The 26,488-nt window shown below is 48.7% G+C and overlaps 1 protein-coding gene across 1 annotated transcript; it reads left to right on the top strand.

The window, feature by feature from the left end:
* The first annotated feature begins 3,022 nt into the window (after positions 1–3,022).
* On the top strand, positions 3,023–20,500 carry LOC311512808 (trypsin-3-like). Its single transcript, XM_084614169.1, has 6 exons — positions 3,023–3,105; positions 13,566–13,655; positions 16,627–16,792; positions 18,747–19,000; positions 19,674–19,810; positions 20,262–20,500. The coding sequence occupies exons 1-6, from the start codon at positions 3,060–3,062 to the stop codon at positions 20,427–20,429; spliced, it is 861 nt and encodes a 286-aa protein (XP_084470295.1). The 5' UTR covers positions 3,023–3,059; the 3' UTR covers positions 20,430–20,500.
* The last annotated feature ends 5,988 nt before the right edge of the window (positions 20,501–26,488 follow it).

The following is a 26,488-nucleotide window of genomic DNA, read 5'->3' as shown; positions in this document are numbered from 1 at the left end:
TGGGTGTGTTCTCTCTGCGTGCTGCACTGGCTCTGGCCAGATAGCCCATAAAGCAGGCTCCGATCAAACTTCCCAGTGAGACCACAAGACTCGGTTTTCAGCGAACGCGCCCAGCCAGCTTTATTGTCGACAAAGCATGGTAACAGCACCTGGCAGACTCTATGAGGATACTAAGACGTGTATGCCCTTGACAATGGATGCAGCTCAGTCAGTGGTAGGACCTTCCACTGCCCCCTTGGCTGGCCAAAGACACTGCCTCTGAGATATATCTTTATACACAGATACAAACAAAAAACTTATTGCCCCGACGTATCAGGGTGCCACCCTCTGATGTATTAGGGCGCCAACCATTACCTTGTACATGTTGGTTTGTTCAAAACATCTCAATCCATCATGCTGTCATCCTGACCTTATCCTTCAGATGGATCAGGGTGTTCTTGTTATCTTTGGAGAATGTGTTTGGTATAAAGGTGTTCTGGGATCATCTTTCTGGCATGTGTTTGCGGATATTTTCTTGCGCCTAACATTACTTAGGAATGTGTCTTTTTGCAATATCAGCCCTGGTCTTGCCAGACTCTGTGAGCGGGGCCTGCCTCTTGCTCACAGCTTAACATTGCTTTATATCAGTAAAGCTCTGACTACTTTAGCCCAGGTCTCAGGCCTCATACCAGGCCTCTGATACATGGGCTTATGTTTCAGGCCCTCCTCTTACTACAGCACACTGCTGTAGTATTCCACATTCACATCCATGTCCAAGTCCTGTGGTGATCGGTGAAGGGACAGCGATGACCAGAAGCTCCTAGTCAGTGACCAGCACACAGGCTGTGGCTGTCAGAGGGCCATTTTTGCATTTGAATGGAGGCAGGCCTGCAACTCAGCAGCCGGAAAGCAACTGAGGTGCTGTTTTTACGGCCCACTCCGCTCCCCTGCATGAGCAGGACGTGGGCAATCTGACCTAGAGCTCAAAGCAGGAGTTGGGAAATCAGGCCAGGCTACGTATCGGGAGGTCAGAGTCCGAGGCAGGCCCAAGAGCAAACCCAGAGTCGAGTGTTGGGAGGCAGGTTCTGGTTACCAGGAGATCAGAGGTAGGAGCCAAACTTGAGAGCAGAACCAGGGATCAATACCCAGAGTTACGCCGGGTCAGGATACCAGAAAGAGGATGAGGGTGAGGAAGAGGAAGGCACACACTCCACAGCAGGATGGAAGGTTCAGGGAGTCACTTTCGGCAATGGAGAAGGTGCCGTTCCAAGGGCTAAATCCTGCTGGGTTCCCCTGCAGAGGACAGAGGTGGGAACAAAGGCTGGCTTGCTTCCACAGCTCCCCGGGATCCAACCTACTGAAGCCAGGTGTTTGAGGGCAGAGAGAGTCGCCTAGATGCCGATATGTGGGGCAGCTCCCCAGATACGGCAATCACGTTGACTCACAGAGACAGCCTATTTCTCTAGCATATAAAGTGGCCCATCCTGGAGGATTCTTAGTTTTGTCCAAGACATAACCGCTGGAGCTTGTCCTACTCCCAAGGGCCCCCCACCAGGAGCTCCAGGTGAAGCAGGGCCAGTCCAGTCCCTGTGCTTGGGATGCCTGGCTGGGGGCATCAGGGCGCTGGGGTGGAAAGGAGATAGCTGTGGTTTGGGGAGCAACATAGGGTGGTGGCTTGGGGCATCTTGCAGTTATTGGGGTGATTATGGGCTGCCAGTGGGATCACTCTGTTTTCAGGGTATTAATGGGATGAAATGGGGGCTCTGTTTTCTTATTGGAGGTGATTATGAGGTGGCATTGCTCTATTATTGGGATGATTATGGGGTGTGACAGGGCATTGCTCTTTATTGGGTGTGACTATCATAGAATCATAGAATATCAGACTTGGAAGGGACCTCAGGAGATCATCTAGTCCAAACCCCTGCTCAAAGCAGGACCAATCCCCAATTTTTTTTGCCCCAGATCCCTAAATGGCCCCCTCGAGGACTGAACTCACAACCCTGGGTTTAGCAGGCCAGTGCTCAAACCACTGAGCTATCCCTCCCCCAAATGGTATATGAGAGGGCATTTCTCTGTTATTGGGATGATTATGGGATATGAGGGGCATTGCTGTGTTATTGGGGGTGATTATGGGGTACAAGAGGGCATTGCTCTTTATTGGGGGTGATTATGGGTTACGAGGGGGCATTGCTCTGTTATTGGGGTGATTGTGGGGTGCAACACGGCATTTATCTGTTATTGGGGATGATTATGGTGTCCTAAGGTGCATTGCTCTGTTATTGGGGGGATTATGGGGTGGAATGAGGCACTCAGTGAAGATGGATGGCTTGGCAGTGTGGCTGCTCAGCTGGCACTTGGAAGACATGGCTTCTAATCTCTGGTCTGCTGCTGCATCCCTGTTGGACCTTGGCCCAATCGCTTAGCCTCTCTGTGCCTCAATTTCTCACTCTCTACAATGGGGATCATAGCACTGCCCGGCCTCACCTGTGGGGATAAATAAGGTAAAAATTGGGAGGTGCTCGGATACTACTGTAATGGGGGCCAGATACCACCTGAGATCTATTAATTTCTCTGTTATTAAGCTGGTCGTGGGCTTTCGCCCTCCTCTGTTACTGTTAGAAGGAAAACTAGGGGGAGAGGGGTGGGCTCAGGCCAGCTCATGGAAATCTTTGTCATCTGGCTTGACTTTTAGTTCTCTCCCCATCCCTGCCAACAGATCAGATCTTTTCATGGAACATGCCCCTGGGGGTCACTTGGACCAGGCTGAAGTGGAAGATGGAGCTGAGTTGGGGGAGACTGGGCCCCCATTGCCAGCAGATGATCACAGTGCGTTTCCCCTCCCCAAGTCGGGCAGTGCTATCATCCTCCTAGTACAGGCGGGGCAGCCAAGGTGCAGAGAAACCGCTTGCTCATGGGAGTTTGTGGAAGAACAGAGACTCAAGACTGACTTTCCTGAATCCTAAGTGTGCACCTTCCCCACGAGGCATCCATCCTCCTCAAGATGCCAGTGGCCAACGATTCCCTTTTGATCTCTTTCCCTGCAGTAAAGCCAGTGACTCCGACGACTGTATCCAACCACCATGGAGCTGCTGATCATCGCAATGCTGGTTGTCGGGGCAGCAGCAGGTAGGCAAAAGAGTCAAGCGAGAAGCCAAAGTTGGGTTGGGTGAGAAGGTTCTGCAGTTTCACCACAGGCCCTTCCAGGAATGTCTCAGAGACGTTGCTTAAGACAGGTTCCTGCTCATGAAGAGCGAAGTTCCTGGCAGTCCCATTATCAGTTCCACAAGTTGCAAAAGGGAATTAATGCGTTCAGGCCTTAGCTCTGATTATTCTTTATTGTTTGACGAGCAGGCAGGGAGCCATGATTTCACAATTTGTTTGCGTCCTGAATCATGGCAGAAGGAAAGGGAGGGTGGTGAAGCACTTTCCAGTTAGAAATTGCTAGTTCAAGTTATTTTAAATTTCTATTTTTGCTTTGTTTTGTAAAATAAAATATATTTGAGCATAAATAACGCAATTTTTTATTTGAAAACTAAATGACTACAAAATAATATTAGAAGTGTTCCATAAACATATACCAGGTGTTCCGTGGCCTAAAAAGTTTGGGAAACACTGCTGTAGGGTTTCTGGGTGTGGGTGGGAGAAATATGGAACAAGATTTTTGGGGCAACAAAGAGGGATTGTTAGGGAGCCACCCCCATACAGACCCTGACTGACCCCTAGCCTCTCCCATTCAGTCAGGCACATCTGACCCTGTCCCCATGTGTCCCTCCACCCCCACTCAGACATCCTATCCCCCCATCCCCAGGTGGCCCTGAATCCCACTCAGTCACCCCCATATGTCATAGAATCATAGAATATCAGGGTTGGAAGGGACCCCAGAAGGTCATCTAGTCCAACCCCCTGCTCAAAGCAGGACCAATTCCCAGTTAAATCATCCCAGCCAGGGCTTTGTCAAGCCTGACCTTAAAAACCTCTAAGGAAGGAGATTCTACCACCTCCCTAGGTAACGCATTCCAGTGTTTCACCACCCTCTTAGTGAAAAAGTTTTTCCTAATATCCAATCTAAACCTCCCCCACTGCAACTTGAGACCATTACTCCTCGTTCTGTCATCTGCTACCATTGAGAACAGTCTAGAGCGATCCTCTTTGGAACCCCCTTTCAGGTAGTTGAAAGCAGCTATCAAATCCCCCCTCATTCTTCTCTTCCATAGACTAAACAATCCCAGTTCCCTCAGCTTCTCCTCATAAGTCATGTGTTCCAGTCTCCTAATCATTTTTGTTGTCCTCTGCTGGACGTTTTCCAATTTTTCCACATCCTTCTTGCAGTGTGGGGCCCAAAACTGGACACAGTACTCCAGATGAGGCCTCAACAATGTCGAATAGAGGGGAACGATCACGTCCCTCGATCTGCTCGCTATGCCCCTACTTATACATCCCAAAATGCCATTGGCCTTCTTGGCAACAAGGGCACACTGCTGACTCCTATCCAGCTTCTCGTCCACTGTCACCCCTAGGTCCTTTTCCGCAGAACTGCTGCCTAGCCATTCGGTCCCTAGTCTGTAGCTGTGCATTGGGTTCTTCCGTCCTAAGTGCAGGACCCTGCACTTATCCTTATTGAACCTCATCAGATTTCTTTTGGCCCAATCCTCCAATTTGTCTAGGTCCTTCTGTATCCTATCCCTCCCCTCCAGCGTATCTACCTCTCCTCCCAGTTTAGTATCATCCGCAAATTTGCTGAGAGTGCAATCCACACCATCCTCCAGATCATTTATGAAGATATTGAACAAAACCGGCCCCAGGACCGACCCTTGGGGCACTCCACTTGATACCGGCTGCCAACTAGACATGGAGCCATTGATCACTACCCGTCCCTGCACTCCCTCTCCCATGCCCATGTTTCCCTGTGCCCCCTGTCCGCATCTGTCCCAGAACCCCCTCAGACAGCCCCTTCCCCCTTCCCCATGTGTCCCTGTGCCCCCACTCAGCCACCCCCTCCCCCATGTGGCCCTGCACCCCCTCCCCCAATCCCCATGTGGCCTTGCACCTCCAATCCCATTCAGCCCCTGCCCCAGTTTGTCCTCCCCCAATAGCCCTTATGAACTCCAGTCTCTGACCCCCCTCCCCCAGCAGCCCCATGTGTCCACCCAGTTTTTCCCCCCATATCTCCTCTCTCCTGACCTGGTCCCACCGGTGCTGTGAAGAAAGCAACCTCTTTCCTTCCCTGTCCCAGCTGGGGCTTGCTCAGGAGCAGCTGCTCTGCTCTAGTGCCACAGCAGTCCTTGGTGGGCAAAAGGCAGAACTGCAGCAACTTTCTGGCAGAAGATATTTTCTGCAGAAAAAAATTATGTGTGCACACATGAATTCTGCTCGTTCCCAGTGGCGAGGATTCCCCCACGAGTAAATATTCTGCTTTTCTGTGCAAAAATTTGCAAGATGGGCTAGGGGGCAAAGACTGCAGCGGGGGAGCTGTAGCATTAGCACCCAGAGTCTTCACAAATGCAGACTACAAACGCACACCGCTTGAGAAGGAAAGGCTGAGAAATTTTTCTTGGTCTCCAAGCTTCTCCCACTGTGTCTATGGATCATTTGTGATCAAAATAACCTATTTCAAAGCTGTGTGCCATCTCAGATCCCAGCACTCACACTTCAGAATTATGATGCCACCATTGAATTTGCTTCAGGAAGTCAAATAATTGTGGGATAATGATGCTTTTGTGGGATAATGATGCATCCGAGATCTGAAACGAGATCCATCAAGGCCAGGCTTCAAAAACCAGCTACAAGGTTGACCTCCATATCAACCTACTCAGATGGTGTGTTGTCTTGCATGTGGGACATATGGGCAGAGGAAGAGACACTGGAGTCAATAATACATGCTCTACATCCTGGATGGGAAATGCATTTCATGCCTAAACACTATGCTGTAGAATCCTGCAGTGATGGATAATGTTCTCTTCAAAGGGAAGTGTGTTAAGCTTCCATTTATCCTCAAGGGGGAAAAACAGGATCTTAAAGTTTATTCATGAAGGACACATAAGCATGGGAAAATCCCATGGGAAAGAAATCTAAGGGAAGAAGGAGTTCAGGAGTGCTGGGAGTTTCTCAAGGGGACAATATTGAAAACATAGCAGCAAATTATCTGGATGAGAAGGAATGATAGGAAGAATAACAAGAGGCCAATAGGACTCCATCAGGAGCAATTTAAATTCTGCACCAAAAACAAAACAAAACAAAAAACAGATAAAAAACAGACGAACAACAGACAAAAAACAGACAAACAACAAAACAAAACAGACAACAAAAAAGATTCAGGAAATGTCTTTTTGTCAAATAGATTCCTTCCAAGCCATATAAATACAGATCTTTGAGTAATTCATTTAAACTACAATATAGAACCATATTTCCTGCCCCCCCCCCACTCAGAAGCAGTGCAACGGCTTGGGGGAGTCAGGGATAACGGAGGAACTGAAGGAGAGGGAAGGAGCCTGCAAGTGAACGTGTAAGGCAGCGTTTCCCAAACTGTGTTCTGCACGATGTGAATAGGGGTTCCATGAAAGAATCGTAATTAAAAAAAAGGGTCTTGCACTTGATTTTTGTACTACTTTTAGATGCACTTTCCAGTTAGAAATGGCTAGTTCAAGATATTTTAAATTTCTATTTCTATATTTTGCAAAATATAATTTTACAGTACTGTATTTTTAATTACGGGGGTTATTACAGGGGGTCGTCAGGGCTTGATGTCAGTCCAAGAGACGGAGGTGACGGAGAGCTTGGGTGACAGAGAGCGAGTTGTAGATGAAGTGGTTGGCTCTGGTTCAGCTTGAGAAGTTGATCACGTAGGCTCATTTGTTGCTGGTTGTTTTTCCTTGAAAAACATGGTGATCAGCAACTGTCGCTGTTGTCTCTTGAGCTGGTCAAACATTTCTTGATATGATCTCAAATCGTCCGTAATACTACGTGTGATTTTGAGGCTTCGTTCCATAGAGGGATCGTATTCAGAAATTAAATCATTCAAGTGTTTTGCTGCTTGGAACACTTCAGCAAATTTACGAAGGTTCCAACTTGCTGGCTCTTCCTGTTTGTTGTCATCTTCTTCATCTTCTGTAGACGATTTTATCAGTTCCTCTAACTCTTCCTTAGTCAATGTTTCTCTATGGCTCTCAATTAATTCTTCAATTTCTTCCTCAAGGGTGTCGACGAAGCCATCATCACCCACTTGCCTGGCCACCTGAACAATGCGTTTCACTTCTTTGTCAATGGTCAAGAAACCCTTAAAATCATTCACACATTCTTTCCATAGGTTTCGCCAACATGCATTGACTGTTTCAGGCTTGATTGCATCCATTGCCTGTTTAATATAAGTGATGCAATCAGCAGTGTTGAAAGACTTCCAACACTCCATCACATTAAGATTGGGATCAGCATCTATAGCGCTACGTATCCGTGAGAACATGGGCCTTGTGTACGTGGCCTTGAAACAGCGAATCAGGCCTTGGTCGAGAGGTTGGAGGATGGAGGTGGTATTGGGGGGGAGAAAGTCGACTTCAATGTCGTTATGCCCAAACCGGAGTGCCGCAGGGTGGCCAGAAGCATTTCTACGATCAGCAACACTTTAAAGTCAAGTCCTTTCTCTTGGAGGTACTGCTTGACCTCCGGAATGAAACACTTGTGGAACCAAACCAGAAATAATGCTGCCCTTTGCCCTTTTTAAAAACCAAGCCTTTTTATTTGATTGCCAGAACACAGGCAGGAGATCTTTGTTCTTGCCTTTTAGGGCACGGGGATTTGCAGCCCTGCAGAGCAAGCCCGGCTTTATTAAATGCCCAGCCGCATTGCCACAAAACAACACAGTCACACGGTCTTTAGCTGCTTTGAAGCCAGGGGCTTGTCTTTCTGATTTCGAAGTGTGGTTGGGCATTTTTTTCCAGAAGAGCCCAGTCTCATCAGCATTAAAAACTTGTTCTGGAAGATAGCCCTTTTCTTCTGTGATTTTCTTTAATTGTTCAGGGTAGACTTTTGCTGCCTCTTCATTGGCAGATGCAGCTTCACCAGGAGTCTGCACGTTTTTGAGGTCGAAGCGGTTCCTAAAACTGTTAAGCCAACCTTGGCTGGCTTTGAATTCCTTCTCATCAGAAGGCTGTCCCTCTTCAGCGGGAGGTTTGAACAGAGCATAGAGGCTAAGAGCCTTTTTCGCACCGTGTTGCCATCGATAGGCACATGTTTACGGTTCATGTCTTCCCGCCATAAGTTTAATGCCTTTTCAGTCTTCACTAAAGTCTTACCACGCACCTGGCTTGTCACCTGAGCAGTTACTGGAGCACTTGATGCTACGGCTTAACGAATTTCTCTCTCTTGAATCTTGATGGCATGGATGCTAGATTGGTTGCGGCCATATTCACGTGCCACGTTGGAGACTTACATATCGTCTCTCAATAAGTCCAACACAGCCAGTTTTTCCTCCAGCGTTGGAACAGATCGCTGTTTCTTCAGCTGAGCACCAGATGAAGTAGTTGGCTTGCGTTTAGGGGCCATGTTGTACGAAAAATACGTATCTTTAAACACTAGAATCACACTCAGCGTGGCGAGATGCTCACACTATGAGAGGCACGTGGAAACTGAGACTGACTGAGGGAACAGCAGATTCACGTCTCCCATCTCATGCTCACTCCGGGGCATACGCTCATTGAGTGGAATGGTGGGCGGAACCGCCCGCACTATTTACAGGCATCTTGTTATTTTTCTTTTTTTTTGCTGAGCCCGTATAGTTGAATTCGCGTAAGTTAAATGCGCGGATGATGCAACTCACCTGTACTAGTGACAAGGGGTGGAAAAAGCGCTGACTGATCCTAGAGAAGAAACTGTGACAGAGGAGAGATTGACAAAGGGTGAGACAGTTTATGCTCATAAACCACACCTGGTTGGAAAATAAGGCTCCCAGTCCATGTTGAAACGTTACGTTTCTTTAATGAAAGCATGTCATTTCTATAATCCTGCATCTTGGCCAGGGGTTAGACAGGAGGCCCCTTGCGGTGACTTCTAAGCCTCTGACACTACGATATTGTGATAATGTCAAAAACCTTTAACGCCAAGTGTGTACATAACAGAAGCACCCAAAAGAGGACAGGTGTTTAGAAATGTGTCACCTTTTCTAGCACACTCAGCGGAAGAGGGCTCAGGGAACAAACCAGAATCTTTAGCCTGCTTCTTTGAACATTAATCTGATCCTGAATAAGTAATGTACGATGTACTATGTTAAAGTTCTATTGTAACTTTGCCTTAATAAAATGTTTCAGAAAAGCAAAAACAAATGTTTCGTGTCAGCATTGTCATTTTGAGTATTTGAGTTTTGACTTTGATATTACATTAAACTATGAAATCTAAGATCCTGGGGGAAACTTTCTAACTCTAAGCAGAGTTTAGCACTGGAAGAGGTTACCTGGGATGGCGGTGAAATCTTCATCGTTGGAGGTGTTTAAGAACAGGTTACAGAGGAGCAGCCGTGTTAGTCTGTATTTGCGAAAAGAACAGGAGGACTTGTGGCAGCTTAGAGACTAACCCATTTATTTGAGCATGAGCTTTCGTGAGCTACAGCTCACTTCATCGGATGTTCTTTTTAAGAACAGGTTAGACATTCACCTGTCTGGGATGGTCTAAATGTACCAAATGCTGCCTCAGCGTGGGGCAGGGACTTCACTAAATGATCTTTCAAGGTCCCTTCCATCCCTACATTTCTATGATTTTATGGATAGCATAGAATACAGGGGGATGGGTAGGTGGGTGGATGGATGAATGAATGGATGAGTGGGTGGAGGGGTGATAGGGTGGGCGGATAGATGGATCCTGCATGGACATGATGTAGAAATAGTTTGGTCACATTTGAGATCTCTTCCATCCCAACAGTTCTGTGGTTGTATCGACTATATAGAATATAGAATATTAAATATATTATTAAAATTAATATTTTAATGTCACATAAAGGCCTAGAAGAAATCAATCAAAATGATCGAGTCAAAACAAATATTAGAACCTTATTGAAAAGAATTGTTTTCACATCACCAAAACAAGACAATCATTTTGGCTTTTTCCCATCAAAAATATCAAAATTGACACTGACAATTCGGCAGATAACGGATTCTTCTGTTCACTGGCAATTTTGGAACAAAAAAATCATTTGGGGTCAACCAAAACATTTTGTTTGACCTGCAACTAAACATTTCATTTGGACGTTGAATATTTATAAACATTTTAATTTTTTTAAAATAAAAGTTAAAGGATATTTCTAAACAAAAAGTCATTGGGAAGTGAAAACTGGGAAATGTTTTGTTTGGAAATTTTTGAAACAAAATATTTTGATTTTTTTGGAGTATTATTTTTTCAGCTAAACAATTCAGCAAAACTGACATGATAGTCTTCCATGAAATGGTAGCCAGTTACTGCTGGTGGACCTGCAGGTGGCCAATAAATCCAATCTGGGATCCACGGATTCCACCACAGTGGGGCAGACGGTTCCCAGTGGAAGGGGCGGATCTGGATTATTGAGTCGGGCTGCACGGCATTCTTTCCTCCTTTCCCATTTCGCCATTTCCTGTTGTCTTCCTTGGGTCTCGTAACGGTGGGATCCTTCCCACAAGGTCCTTCTCCATTTCAGTCGGTGAAGGGCTTGGGTTTCCCATAACCCCTCAATGGCAGAGCAGGCGGACGAAGAGACAATTTCTCTCAATTTCTATGATGGCAGATGAAGGGTATAGTAGGATGGCAATCTCCTCTCACCTCGGTTTCCTGGCATTTGGATGGACCGCATGGACCCTGGTGTGCAAGGGGGGGGAGGGATAGCTCAGTGGTTTGAGCATTGGCCTGCTAATCCCAGGGTTGTGAGTTCAATCCTTGAGGGGGCCATTTAGGGATCTGGGGCAAAAATTGGGGATTGGTCCTGCTTTGAGCAGGGGGTTGGACTAGATGACCTCCTGAGGTCCCTTCCAACCCTGATATTCTATGATTCTATGATTCTATGATCTCCACACAGGGGCACTGGAACAGGCAGGGCCAAGGGGCCATGGCCCTCCCAGTTTTTACTGCCATTGTGGGGCATTTTCCTGGTTTATACAGGTCCCCGGTGAGATGGGCTAGTGAAAGGATCTGAGTCCTCGCTCCCACTTCCTTTCCCCAGAGGCCTGCCTGACCTCCAGGGCTCCCCTTCCATCTCCTGTGTGGCAGAGTCCTCATAACTCCAACAGGGCTGGGCCCAGGATTCCTGGGGGGGCTCCACCCCCAACCTTGTCGTGGTCACTTAGGGTGTCCCCACTCTGGGGTGCTCTCTGCACACTGGTGCTTCCCTGACCCCCTGATCATTACATACAGGTCAAAGCAAAGACTATTTATTACACAGCAACCAATTAAAAAAATTAAGGGAAAAATGGGAAAGGTGAAAGGAAAACCCGTCACGCCGCTCTGTGGCACGGGGACGTCACAGCCAGCCTCTCTGGGATGTCAGGGCAGTTCAGCCTGTTCCTCACACATCCCAGGCCTCCTGCCCAGGCCCTGGCTGTGCTGATGCTGTGGGTCGGACACTTGCTCTGGCGGTGGTCACACGCCCTCAAGCTCTGGGTGGCAGGACACTTCTTCCCAGTGTCAACCCCCCCGTCGAGGTTACGATCCCCCTCCCAGTCTGGCCTGCCAGACCTCTTGACTGGGGGCGTCTCCCTGTGCTGGGCCCACTGCCCAGGGTCCCCCTCACGCTCCCCAGCTGCTCATTGCACCTGGCTCCGGACGGCTCCCAGCTCCACAATGCCTCAGCTCGACTCTGCCTCAGCACGGCTGCTGCTGCTGCTCTGCCGCCAGCCTCCTGGGCTGCTTTTCTGGCCCCTCTGGCTCCGGTTCCTGCACCTCTCTTCCCAGCACTGACCTGCTCCCTGGGCTGCTTCTCTGCTTCTCTGGCCGGCGCGGCCCTGCTCCCCAGCTCAGCTAGGGCCTCTGTCTCTCCGCTTAGCTCAGCCCCACTCTGTCTGACCCAGGCAATTCCAGCTCACAGGGAGGATGGGACCCTCCTGACTCCCTCATTGGCCTGTCAATCTCAGGGTCCTGATTTCGATCAACCCTTCCCCTTCTTTTTAGTCCTGGGAGCTAGCCAACCAAAATCCCCACTGAGTTTTAGTAAGGGGCCAACAGTCCCCTTACACCAGGAAGAGGAAGAGGAAGAGGATGAAGAAGGGACACGCTCCATAACAGGGTGGAAGGTTCAGGGAGTCGCTTTCGGCAATGGAGAAGGTGCCGTTCCAAGGGCTAATTCCGTCAGGATCCCCAGCACAGGACAGAGTCAGGAGCAAAGCCTTGTTCCTGCAACTCCCCCGGATAAAACGTACTGGAGCATGAGGGCGGAGGGAGTTGCCTGCATGCTGACATGTGGGGCAGCTCCCAAGATATGGCAATCACATTGACTCACAGGGACAGCCCATTTCCCCAGCATAAAAATGGCCCATCCCAAAGGATCCTTACTTTTGTCCAAGACACAACCGCCGGAGCCTCTTCTGCTCCCGAGGGCCCTCCACCAGGAGCTACAGGTGAAGAAGGGCCAGTCCAGCCTCTGTTGTTGGGATGTCTTGTTGGGGGGCAGGTCATGGTGGTGGGGTGAAAAGGAGATAGCTGTGGTTTGGGGAGCAACATAGTGTGGTGGACTGGGACATCATGCTGTTATGGGGGTAATTATGGGCTGCCAGGGGGCATTGCTCCATTTTGGGGATGTTGATGGGAGGGAGTTAGGGCTCTGCTCTGTTATTGGGGGTGATTATGAGGTACGAGGAGGTATTGCTCTTTTATTGGGGAGATTACGGGCTGGAATGGGGAAATTAATGAAGACGTTTGGTGGTTTGGCTGCTCAGCTGGTACTTGGAAGACATGGCTTCTAATCTCTGTTCTGCTGCTGCATCTCTGTAGAACCTTGGCCCAATCACTTATCCGCTCTATGCCTCACTTTCCCCATATGTACAATGGGGATCATAGTCCTGCCCTGCCTCACCAAGGAGCTGTGTGGATAAATAGGTCAAAGATTGGGAGGTGCTCAGATACAACCATAATGAGGGCAGATAACACTTTAGTTAATTTCTCTGTTATTAAGCTGGTCATGGGGGTTTCGCCTTCCTCTGTTATTGGGGTGACATGTTAGAAGAGAAACTAGTGGGAGAGGGGTGAGCTCAATCCAGCTCATGGAAATTTTTGTCATGTGGGTTGAGTTTAGTTCCCTCCCTTCCTCCCCTCCTCAGATCAGATCTTTCCATGGAACATGCCCCTGGGGGTGACTGGGACCGGGCAAAAGTGGAAGATGGAGCTGAGTTGGGGGAGACTGGGCCCCCATTGCCAACAGACGATCACAGTGCATTTCCCCTCCCCATGTCGGGCAGTGCTATCATCTCCTGGTACAAGCAGGGTAGTGGAGTTTCAGAGAAACCACTTGCTTTTGAGAGCCTGTGGAAGAACAGGAACTCAAGCCTGGCGTTTCTGAATCCTAAGGGCGCACTTTCCCCGCGAGGCATCTGTCTTCCTCTAGACGCCCGTGGCCAACGATTCCCTTTTGATCTCTTTACCTGCAGTAAAGCCAGTGACTCTGACGACCGTATCCATTGCCACAACCGACATGGAGCTGCTGATCATCGCAATGCTGGTAGTCGGGGCAGGCGCAGGTAGGAAGAAGAGTCAAGCGAGAAGCCACAGTTGGGTTGGGTGAGAAGGTTCTGCAGTTTCACTGCAGGCCCTTCCAGGAATGTCTCAGAGACTTTGCTTAATACAGGTTGCTGCTTATGAAAATCCAAGTTCCCAGCAGTCCTGTTATCAATTTCATGGGTTGCGAAAGGGAATTAATATGGTCAGGCCTCGTCTCTGATTATTCTTTATTGTTTGTAGTTCAGGCAGGTAGCCATGAGTTCACAATCTGTTTTCATCCCAAATCAGGAGAGAAGGAAAGAATTTTGAAATTTCCCACAATAGAAAATGGTTTTTGGGGAAACAAATAAATCTGTTTCACTCAGATTTCGATGTCTTTAAATTTAAAGCATATGTAAAAATATATAACTTTTAGAGAGCATCATTTCTAATATAATGTTAATTCTTTTAAGAAAAATGTGGAAACAAAAATTATTTAAAACAAGAAAAACAAATCAAAATGGCCCTTTCTGATAATGTTCAGTGCTCTGGTCAGACTGCCAATCTCATAAAGCAGCATGCACCACTTGGTGAGGAGAAGTTTATGCCTCATGGAAGCTGCTGGTTGTGAGGCATCATGGGAGATGTAGTTTGATTGTGGAGCCCAGTCCATTCAGGAGACGGCTTTGTTTTAAACTTTTTTTAAAGAATTTGCATCACAACCAACACATTCCCACACAAATTATCAACTTTGACAAAATGGTATTTTCCTATTGGAAAACGTTCCATCTGAAAAAGTTTGACAATTTTAAATATTTTGTGACAGGGTCAGGCCAGATGGCAACAGGAAAGTAGTGGAAGGTAGATACATTACCCCCAGATTAAGCAGGTCCCTTTTCCCTGGGTAAAATAACAGGGACTATTCCAGAACAATCAGGAACCTGCTAGAACCAGTTAAGGCAGGCAGGCTAATTAGGACATCTGTAGCCAATTAGGAAGCTACTAGAACCAGTTAAGGCAAGTAGGCTAATCAGGGCACCTGGTTGAAAGAAAGACCTCTTTTCAGTTAGGCAGAGGCGTGTAAGGAGTTGGGAGTGGGAGGAAATGCTGCTGGAGGACTAAGGAATGCAAATGCCAACAGGCATCAGGAAGAAGGTCCTGCAGTGAGGACAAAGATGGTGCTGGGGGAGGTCATGGGGAAGTGGCCCAGGGAGTTGTAGTTGTCACATAGCTGTTACAGGAGACATTGTAGACAGCTGTGATCCTCAGGGCCCTGGGCTGGAACCCGGAATAGAGGGCGGGCCCAGGTTCCCCCCAGGCCCCTCCCCCCACTCCCTATTTGACACAAGAGGAGTTGACCTCGACTGTGAGTCATATCAGAGGGGAAGGTCTCTGGCCTGTCCCCAACCAACCTGAGGGCTGCCATGACCCTTTGAGGTGAGCAAATCAGCCGGAAAGCGCAGGACCCACCAAGGCAGAGGAGGAACATTGTCACAATTTCTACTGCGGTCATAGGTGCCAACTCCGTGGGTTCTCTGGGGCTGGAGCATCCACAGGGAAAAATTAGCGGGTGCTCCGGACCCACCGGCAGCCAAGCTCCCCCCTCCTCGCCTCCTTCTCCCAAGCCAAGCACACTGTGTCCCTGCTTCTCCCCCTCCCTCCCAGTGCTTCCCGCCCCCCGCCCCACCACCTAACAGCTGTCTGGCGGCACTTAGGACTTTCCGGGAAGGAGGGGGAGCAGTGGAGATGCGGTGCACTCAGGGGAGGAAACAGAGAAAAGGCAGGGCAGGGGCAGGGACTTGGGAGAAGGGGGTGGAATGGGGGTGGGAAGGGGACGGGGACTTTGGGGAAGGGGTGGAATAGGGGCGGGGCCAGGGGCAGTGTTGGGGGTCGAGCACACACTGGGCAGAGGAGAAGTTGGTGCCTATGATTGCGGTAAAGCCTAGAAACAGCAGTCACTGACCAACCCCTGCTCTCCTGAACATGTGTAAATTGTGTTTTCCAGAGGTTTATAATTTGACCAAATCTAGGTGAATTTTCATATGAACAGCAAAAGGCACCTCCCTGACTCCAGGGCTATTTCCTTGCAAAATTTCAAGTCCCTGCTGCCAAGGCGTTAGAGCACTTTAAAAAGTGGTTGGAAAATTGTTTGAACATTAAAAAATGAAGGGTCCTCCTGTCCAGTCCCTGCTACCATGAGCAACTCTGTAGCAGAAATGTATTGAGCTCCATCTTCAAACTCAGGAGGCTTTCATAGAATATCAGGGTTGGAAGGGACCTCAGGAGGTCATCTAGACCAACCCTCTGCTCAAAGCAGGATCAATCCCTAATTTTCCCCCCAGATCCCTAAATGGCCCCCTCAAGGATTGAATTCACAACTGTGGCTTTAGCAAGCTAATACTCAAACCACTGAGCTACCCCTCCCCCCATATCCCGGCCCCCCTGCTCCTGTTCCACAACTTCCTTCCTTCGATGGTTAGTAACCGTCTTCTAATCTCAGCCTAGATTTATCCATGGTGCTTGTCCCCATTTGTTCTTGTGCCAACGCTGGTCTCCACCTCCTGTAGATCTTCTCCCTCCCTGGTGTTCCTTCCCCCCCCCCCCACACACACACACTCTGTAATTAGAGAGAACAATCAGATGCTGGCTTGGCTTCCTTTTAGGTTAAACCAGCCAAGCTCTTTCCATCTCCCCTTGTAAGATCGGCCCTTTGTTCCCCTGACCATCCTAGCACCCTTCTCAACACCTGTTCCAGTTGGAATTCCTCTTTCTGGAACACGGGTGACGGGAATTGGAGGTTTTTGCAGTGGCATTAATGCCTAACTATCCCTACTGGAAATAGAGCCTGGTACATCGCCTGGTACAACCTCCGATCGCCTTGTGTTTTTCCACGGCCACGTGGGAGCAGCAGCTCATGGTCATCCTGCCACCGGCCAACCTGTTTGGACATGGCTGATGCTTGCCCCTCCCCCTGCCCTGAATTCAGCTGACATTTGCCACTCTCCATGGCAGCCTCAGACCCAGAGGAAAGCAGGATCATTGGGGGGAGAAACTGCGACTTCGGCTCGCGGCCCTACCAGGTGGCTCTCCTGAGGAACAGACGTGTCATCTGTGGTGGGAGCCTGATAGCCCGGAAGTGGGTGCTGACTGCTGCACACTGCGGCAGACAAGGGATCAGGTAAGTCAGTGCAGGGATGGAGGGAGAGAGGGTGATGCCTGGGAATAACCCACATCCCCAGCCCTTATCTTCGCTCTTCGTGTTCCCTATCCATGCCCAGGTCTCCCTCTGCACCCCTGAATCCGCAGCCCCATCCTCCTCCCTTTTTTCCCAGCCCACAAATCGTTTTTGTCGCTCTTCTCTGCACCCTCTGCGGTTTTCCAGCATGCTCGTTCAGATGTGCCCACCCCAGCACGGACGCAGCACGCCAGCATCGGTCTCCCCAGCGGCGTGTGCAGAGGGAAACCCACCTCCACGCTCACCAGCGTTAGGCCTTGTAGCATCCCACCGGCAGCTCATGTGCAGGTGCTCTAGGAGCTGATGGAATGGAGCGGAGCTCCGGGAAATATTTTCCCTTGACTCCAACCTGATGCTGCTGGTTCTCAACTAGGGGGTCTGTGGCCCCCTGCTGGTTTCAGGGGGTCCATTGGGCCCTATGGCTGAAGCCGGGAGCTCTGAACCGTGGTGCACCCTACGGGGCTGAAGCCCTGAGTCCCGGGGCCTCCCAGAGCGGTGAAGCTACAAGCCCTGGCGACCCAGCGGGGCTAAAGCCCAAGTGCACCCATCCCACAGCGGAAGCCTGGAGCCCCGAATGGAAGGGGGCTGTGGGGACCTCCAGGAATTTAAGCCCTGGAACAAACACCTGTCATTCCACAGAAGGGGAGAGCTTGAAAAACTGAAAGCAATTCAAGCTGCTTTTTTAGAGCTCTAAGAAGAAAAGGAGGACTTGTGGCACCTTAGAGACTAACCAATTTATTTGAGCATAAGCTTTCATGAGCTACAGCTCACTTCATCGGATGCAAGCTCTGTAAGCTCTTTAGAGCGCTGTAATTCTGCAGGTCCTGCGGATAGATCTGTCCTTCCCCTCCCCTCCTTTTCTCCTAACTCTCTTTGGCTATTACGATGAAGCTGGTATCTTTGTTGTATTTGGAAAAACTGATTAAAACGTATAAATAATACGTTGAAAATCGCAATGTCTCGTGTTGGCATTTTTGAAACTTTTCGATTTTTCCATTCGCAACTTTTTCTTTCAAAGTGCCCTGTTAGTTTATTTTCAGAAATATTTTGCGACAGCTGAAACAAACTATTGCCGCCCCATTTTTCGATTAGCTGGAAAGCACAAAACTCTTAGACCCAGATTTGAAATTCTCAGTGCTCCTGCACATCAGTTTAATTTGGCATGAGCGGGCCACAGTGACCCAGGACAAGGGAAAAATAACTGAATTAAGTTGGTCCCATAAGTGGTTGAGGAGATAGCAAGTGTGAAAAATTTCAGGGGTGGGGTATATTTGCATATATAAGACAAAGCCCCTAATATTGGGACAATGCTGATATTATTGGGATGTCTGGTCACCCTACCCAAAAGCCAAGGAGAAGGAATTCATGATTTTGGTGAAAACTGCAGCTTTGATAACACCAAAGTGTCTCACAAATTAAGGGCAAAGTCATCAAATTGTTCATTTCAGCTGTGTAAAACCAGGTGTAAGAAACAATAATGTCAGCAAAATGTGCTGTGTACATGTGGCATGAGACCAAAGCATGAGATGTACAGGAACTGGACCTGAAAATAACCAGGCCAACCATAAAGAGCATGATATCATGTAAAATGGAGGACGCACGCATCAGAATAAACTTGTATGTAAAGTAACCAATACTTGTATTCTTCAGATCTGTGGTATGCCCCATAGCCACCCCTTACAAGTGACTCTGATCAATTCTGCAGAGTGTATGCCAAAAAAAACATGAGATCAGACGAGATTGGAGTCGAACTGAGTTCTTGGAGAACTAAGAAGATGAGGTCTCGGAAGCTACTCCAGCATTGAAAATCCATTATTGGCCCAATTCTAGTTGCTTGCCCGCTATGATCTTTGAATAGCTGCCCATTGATCTCTTCCTTTGTCCTCTCTCCATGCAGCTCCCTGCGGGTGCATCTGGGGGATTATAATGTAAGGGTGAAAGAACCCACAGAACAGATACGAAGAATCCACAACTTCTTTGTGCACCCCGAATATAACTTCTTGCCTTTTGACAACGACTTCATGCTTCTGGAGCTGGATGAGCCCGCTCAACTTAACCGCTATGTGAACACGATCAAGTTGGCTACCCGTTGTCCCTTTCCTGGAACACGATGCAGTGTGTCGGGATGGGGCACCATCAAGTCCCCCCAAAGTATGGCGTGCTGAGTGTAGAGGGAGGGGTTGAGGTTGGGCTCAGCTTGGGGAGGGGGTGGAAGCTCTTTAAGGAGACCTTGTTAATGGGCTCACAAGGGTCTTTGGCTTCTCCTGGGGGAAAATTTTCATCCAAAATGATTTTTAGTGGACAACTCAAGTTCGACAACACCAAAGTGTCCCATAAATTCGGGGCGTTTTTATTCATTTCAGAAAAAAAATTCAGAAAAAAGTGAAAACTTTGCATTTTGAAAACACAGGAAGACAGTGGCTTGATTTTTGTTCTATTTGAAACATTTCCTTTTGAAATTTCCTTTCCTTTTGTATTCAAAACAATTTTAAAACGTTACAGATGTGCTTCAAATCACAATGAAATATTATAATATGACATGAAATACTGGATCTAAATGAAACAATTTGTTTTTTTGGCTTTTCCGTTCATCAAAAATTTCCTTTTTCGGAAAATGAACGTGGCCAGATCCCAGCTGGTGGAAATCGGCCGTCGCGCCATTGGAGTCAATGGGGCCAGATCCCAGCTGGGGTCAGTTGGCTCTAGCAACTTTGGAGTCACTGGATCTATGCCAGTTTATACCAGTTGAGGGTCTTACACCAAATTTTCCTCTCTTGCACCTTGTTCCCTGCTCATGAGCTCCTGTTTTTCTGTCATTGCCCAGGGCAGTACCCAGCCATCCTGCAGTGTGCAGATCTCTATAGCGTCAGCCAGGCCAGGTGCCAGGACGTTTACTGGGGCCTGATCACGGAGAACATGTTCTGTGCTGGTGTGGAACAGGGCGGCATAAGCACGTGCAGGGTAAGGGGGCATCCCGGAGAGAGGGGTCGGTGCCGGGTGTCGGAGCTCACACAGCTCAATACTCTTTATCCCCTGTGACCTGCAAACCCTTCTCAGCCTGCTCCTGAGGGGCCGTTGTCACTCAGGCTCTGGCCCCAGCCAGCCTTCGTGCCCCGTGGAAGAGCAGCCGATCCGCCCTCCAGCCGCACCGAGCCCTAAGGCCCAGTCCCTGGGCCTGTCTGATCCCCAGCGCAGGTGCTGTCAACCGAACCCATTTCTGCTCTTTAAACCCTTCCTATCTGTGTGTCCCTGCCGCCCCCTGCTGGAAGGGATGAGCTCTGTGCATGTGTGTGTTCTTGTATCTGTGTGACCCTGCTTCCCCCTGCTGGAGGGGATGGGCCCTCCTCTGGGGGGGTGTGCACACGGGGGGGCATGGCTGTGTTTTGCTGATGGCTTTGCATTGTCTTTGCAGGGGGATTCAGGAGGCCCACTGGTCTGCAATGGGCGGCTGCAGGGCGTGGTCTCCTGGGGGAAGTCTGTCTGTGCCCTGCCGGGACAGCCCAGAGTCTTCGCCAATGTCTGCAAAGCTGCCCAGTGGGTGAAGAACACTATAAGGAGGCAGAGCGCCAGATTGGACTGAGAGCTCACAGCACGTCCCGCCTGCCGCAATGACCCACCAAACATACGCCCCAGCCACGCCTCTCCTCATCTCACGGCAGCACCTGGGGGTTGCGGAATGGGGTGGGGGGAGCTGGCCTGGGTGGGATTGGGGTGGTGGAGCTGCGGTTGGGCCAGGCCTGACAAAATCCTGGGACTGGGTTAAAAATGCACAGCTGGTTTGAAAAGCATGAATGAGCCTGAAGATTGTGAGATTGCTTTAAAACCTCATGAATCAGCCTGATGTTCACAGGATTGTTTCAAAAGTCAAGAGATTGGCTCTAAAAATCATGAGATTGGATTAAAAATTATGAGCCTGGTTTTAAAATGCCCTAAATCGCGCCCAGGTCTTTGTTCTGGTCTCTTCCATTGACGGGGGTGGCGTACGCGGCTATAACTGCTCTGACGTCACCAAGTCTGACGTCCCGTGGGGTTCAAACTTTGTCACACGGTGCTACAGCAACATAGCCACGTGCCTGTCTAAATGTACTGAATGCTGCCTCAGCACAGGGCATGGATTTCACTAGATGCTCTTTCAAGGTGCCTTCCATCCCTACATTTCTATCACTTTATGGGTAGCACAAAATAGAGAGAGATGGGTAGGTGAGTGGATGGATGAGTGGGTAGGTTAACATGAAATCATGAGAAAATGAGAACAGCCAGACTGAGTCAAACCCAAGGTCCATCTAGCCCAGTATCCTGTCTTCCGACAGTGGCCACTGCCAGGTGCCCCAGAGGGAATGAACAGAACAGGGAATCATCAAGGGATCCATCCCAGGTCACCCATTCCCAGCTTCTGGCAAACAGAGGCTAGGGACACCATCCCTGCCTATCCTGGTTAATAGCCATTGATGGACCTATCCTCTGTGAATTTAACTAGCTCTTTTATGAACACTGTTATAGTCTTGGCCTTCACAACATCCTCTGGCAAGGAGTTCCACAGACTGACTGCACATTGTGTGAAGAAATACTTCCTTGTGTTTGATTTAAACCTGCTGCCTATTAATTTCATTGGGTGACCCCTAGTTCTTGAGTTATGAGAAGGAGTAAATAATGCTTCCTTATTTATGGATGGATAGATAGATCCTGCATGGACATGTGGAAATGGCTAGGTGACACTGGAGGTCTTTTCCATCCCTACATGTCTATGATTCTATTGACTATATAGAATATTAAATATATTATTAAAATTAGTATTCAATGTCACAGAAAGGTCTAGAAGAAATCAATCAAAATAATCAAGTTGAAACAAAATTTTGGAACCTTATTCAAATAAATCGTTTTCACATCATCAAAACAGATTTTTCCCATCCAAAATATCAAAATTGACACAGAGAATTGGGCAGAAAATGGATTTTTCTCTTCCCTGGCAATTTTGGGAAAAAAATCATTTGGGATCAACCAAAACATTTTGTTTGATCTGAAACTAAACGTTTCATTTGGACATTCAGCATTTTTAAACTTTTTTTTTTCAAATTAAAAGTTAAAGGAAATGTATAAACAGTCATTTGGAAGTGAAAATTGGGAACTGTTTTGTTCGGAAATTTTAGAAAAAAAATGTTTTGATTTTTTTTGGATTTTTTGGGGGTGTGTGTGTTATTTTTTGATGGAAACAATTCAGCAAAATTGACACGTTCATCTTCTATAAAATGATAGTCAGTTATTTCTGGTGGGTCCACCAGTGGCCAATAAGAGCAGCCCAGATTATTGAGTCGGGCTGCCACACATTCTTTCCTCCTTTCCCGTTTCTCTGTTTCCTGATGTCTTACTTGGGTCTTGAAACGCTGGGATCCTTCCCACAAGGTCCTTCTCCATTTTAGTGGGTGGAGGGTTTGGGTTTCCCATATGTCCTCAACGACAGAGCAGGCAAACAGAGAGACAGTTTCTCTCAATGGCTGAGAAGACAGATGAAGGCTACAGAAGGATGGCGATCTCTTGGTTTCCTGGTGTTTGGATGAAGACCCTCATCCTGCCAAGCACTGTGTGGACACTGGTGTGGAACGGCATTTCCACCCAGGGTCCCTGGGGTGGGGGGGCGGGGGGCCATGGGGCTATGCCCTCCCACTTTTTACTGGCCGTAAGGTGAGTAACAATGGTGAGCAACAGAGAGGAATGAGAGAGTGTTGGGATTTATGGGGGGAAGAGGTGGTGTGTCAAGGTTCCTCCCCCACTCTGAACTCTAGGGTACAGATGTGGGGACCTGCATGAAAAACCTCCTAAGCTTATCTTTACCAGCTTAGGTCAAAACTTCCCCAAGGTACAAAATATTCCACCTGTTGTCCTTGGACTGGCCGCTATCACCACCAAACTAATACTGGTTACTGGGGAAGAGCTGTTTGGACGCGTCCTTCCCCCCAAAATACTTCCCAAAACCTTGCACCCCACTTCCTGGACAAGGTTTGGTAAAAAGCCTCACCAATTTGCCTAGGTGACTACAGACCCAGACCCTTGGATCTTAAGAACAATGAACAATCCTCCCAACACTGGCACCCCCCCTTTCCTGGGAAATGTTGGATAAAAAGCCTCTCCAATTTGCATAGGTGACCACAGACCCAAACCCTTGGATCTGAGAACAATGAAAAAGCATTCAGTTTTTTACAAGACTTTTAATAAAAAATAGAAGTAAATAGAAATAAAGAAATCCCCCCTGTAAAATCAGGATGGTAGATATCTTACAGGGTAATTAGATTCCAAAACATAGAGAACCCCTCTAGGCAAAACCTTAAGTTACAAAAAAGATACACAGACAGAAATAGTTATTCTATTCAGCACAATTCTTTTCTCAGCCATTTAAAGAAATCATAATCTAACACATGCCTAGCTAGATTACTTACTAAAAGTTCTAAGACTCCATTCCTGGTCTATCCCCGGCAAAGACCCAGCATACAGACAGACACAGACCCTTTGTTTCTCTCCCTCCTCCCAGCTTTTGAAAGTATCTTGTCTCCTCATTGGTCATTTTGGTCAGGTGCCAGCGAGGTTACCTTTAGCTTCTTAACCCTTTACAGGGGAGAGGAGCTTTCCCCTAGCCAGGAGGGATTTCAAAGGGGTTTACCCTTCCCTTTATATTTATGACATGGTGCGAAGGCAAGGCCTCAGGGGGAAGGAGCAGGACTAGGCCGGGAGATTGGGGGAAGGGGTGGTAAGCGGACAGCAGATCAGGGGAAGGGGCGGCACGGGGGAGGGGCCTCAGGTGGAAGGGGAGGCTCAAGGGCGGGGCCACTGTTGAGACATGGGTGGCCCCCACTTTTAGGGAGCTTCTGTTGCCCCAGTCTCCACATTAAAAGAAATCGCGTATGTCGTCAGATGTTCGGCTGTGTGGGTGTGTTCTCTCTGCGTGCTGCACTGGCTCTGGCCAGATAGCCCATAAAGCAGGCTCCGATCAAACTTCCCAGTGAGACCACAAGACTCGGTTTTCAGCGAACGCGCCCAGCCAGCTTTATTGTCGACAAAGCATGGTAACAGCACCTGGCAGACTCTATGAGGATACTAAGACGTGTATGCCCTTGACAATGGATGCAGCTCAGTCAGTGGTAGGACCTTCCACTGCCCCCTTGGCTGGCCAAAGACACTGCCTCTGAGATATATCTTTATACACAGATACAAACAAAAAACTTATTGCCCCGACGTATCAGGGTGCCACCCTCTGATGTATTAGGGCGCCAACCATTACCTTGTACATGTTGGTTTGTTCAAAACATCTCAATCCATCATGCTGTCATCCTGACCTTATCCTTCAGATGGATCAGGGTGTTCTTGTTATCTTTGGAGAATGTGTTTGGTATAAAGGTGTTCTGGGATCATCTTTCTGGCATGTGTTTGCGGATATTTTCTTGCGCCTAACATTACTTAGGAATGTGTCTTTTTGCAATATCAGCCCTGGTCTTGCCAGACTCTGTGAGCGGGGCCTGCCTCTTGCTCACAGCTTAACATTGCTTTATATCAGTAAAGCTCTGACTACTTTAGCCCAGGTCTCAGGCCTCATACCAGGCCTCTGATACATGGGCTTATGTTTCAGGCCCTCCTCTTACTACAGCACACTGCTGTAGTATTCCACATTCACATCCATGTCCAAGTCCTGTGGTGATCGGTGAAGGGACAGCGATGACCAGAAGCTCCTAGTCAGTGACCAGCACACAGGCTGTGGCTGTCAGAGGGCCATTTTTGCATTTGAATGGAGGCAGGCCTGCAACTCAGCAGCCGGAAAGCAACTGAGGTGCTGTTTTTACGGCCCACTCCGCTCCCCTGCATGAGCAGGACGTGGGCAATCTGACCTAGAGCTCAAAGCAGGAGTTGGGAAATCAGGCCAGGCTACGTATCGGGAGGTCAGAGTCCGAGGCAGGCCCAAGAGCAAACCCAGAGTCGAGTGTTGGGAGGCAGGTTCTGGTTACCAGGAGATCAGAGGTAGGAGCCAAACTTGAGAGCAGAACCAGGGATCAATACCCAGAGTTACGCCGGGTCAGGATACCAGAAAGAGGATGAGGGTGAGGAAGAGGAAGGCACACACTCCACAGCAGGATGGAAGGTTCAGGGAGTCACTTTCGGCAATGGAGAAGGTGCCGTTCCAAGGGCTAAATCCTGCTGGGTTCCCCTGCAGAGGACAGAGGTGGGAACAAAGGCTGGCTTGCTTCCACAGCTCCCCGGGATCCAACCTACTGAAGCCAGGTGTTTGAGGGCAGAGAGAGTCGCCTAGATGCCGATATGTGGGGCAGCTCCCCAGATACGGCAATCACGTTGACTCACAGAGACAGCCTATTTCTCTAGCATATAAAGTGGCCCATCCTGGAGGATTCTTAGTTTTGTCCAAGACATAACCGCTGGAGCTTGTCCTACTCCCAAGGGCCCCCCACCAGGAGCTCCAGGTGAAGCAGGGCCAGTCCAGTCCCTGTGCTTGGGATGCCTGGCTGGGGGCATCAGGGCGCTGGGGTGGAAAGGAGATAGCTGTGGTTTGGGGAGCAACATAGGGTGGTGGCTTGGGGCATCTTGCAGTTATTGGGGTGATTATGGGCTGCCAGTGGGATCACTCTGTTTTCAGGGTATTAATGGGATGAAATGGGGGCTCTGTTTTGTTATTGGAGGTGATTATGAGGTGGCATTGCTCTATTATTGGGATGATTATGGGGTGTGACAGGGCATTGCTCTTTATTGGGTGTGACTATCATAGAATCATAGAATATCAGACTTGGAAGGGACCTCAGGAGATCATCTAGTCCAAACCCCTGCTCAAAGCAGGACCAATCCCCAATTTTTTTTGCCCCAGATCCCTAAATGGCCCCCTCGAGGACTGAACTCACAACCCTGGGTTTAGCAGGCCAGTGCTCAAACCACTGAGCTATCCCTCCCCCAAATGGTATATGAGAGGGCATTTCTCTGTTATTGGGATGATTATGGGATATGAGGGGCATTGCTGTGTTATTGGGGGTGATTATGGGGTACAAGAGGGCATTGCTCTTTATTGGGGGTGATTATGGGTTACGAGGGGGCATTGCTCTGTTATTGGGGTGATTGTGGGGTGCAACACGGCATTTATCTGTTATTGGGGATGATTATGGTGTCCTAAGGTGCATTGCTCTGTTATTGGGGGGATTATGGGGTGGAATGAGGCACTCAGTGAAGATGGATGGCTTGGCAGTGTGGCTGCTCAGCTGGCACTTGGAAGACATGGCTTCTAATCTCTGGTCTGCTGCTGCATCCCTGTTGGACCTTGGCCCAATCGCTTAGCCTCTCTGTGCCTCAATTTCTCACTCTCTACAATGGGGATCATAGCACTGCCCGGCCTCACCTGTGGGGATAAATAAGGTAAAAATTGGGAGGTGCTCGGATACTACTGTAATGGGGGCCAGATACCACCTGAGATCTATTAATTTCTCTGTTATTAAGCTGGTCGTGGGCTTTCGCCCTCCTCTGTTACTGTTAGAAGGAAAACTAGGGGGAGAGGGGTGGGCTCAGGCCAGCTCATGGAAATCTTTGTCATCTGGCTTGACTTTTAGTTCTCTCCCCATCCCTGCCAACAGATCAGATCTTTTCATGGAACATGCCCCT

The sequence above is a fragment of the Lepidochelys olivacea genome (assembly GCF_965140295.1).
Source record: "Lepidochelys olivacea isolate rLepOli2 genome assembly, chromosome: 24".
Classification (NCBI taxonomy): Eukaryota; Metazoa; Chordata; order Testudines; family Cheloniidae; genus Lepidochelys; species Lepidochelys olivacea.
The sequence above is the reverse complement of the archived record's forward strand: the minus strand, read 5'-3'. Positions and strand labels throughout refer to the sequence as shown.

Bases quoted from the DNA above. Each gene is read 5' to 3' on its own strand.
- LOC311512808 (XM_084614169.1), top strand. From the start codon at position 3,060: ATGGAGCTGCTGATCATCGCAATGCTGGTTGTCGGGGCAGCAGCAG. The intron at 13,656-16,626 runs GTAGGAAGAAGA...TCTCCATGGCAG, and splicing joins GGTAGTCGGGGCAGGCGCAG to CCTCAGACCCAGAGGAAAGC. The intron at 16,793-18,746 runs GTAAGTCAGTGC...CTCTCCATGCAG, and splicing joins TGCGGCAGACAAGGGATCAG to CTCCCTGCGGGTGCATCTGG.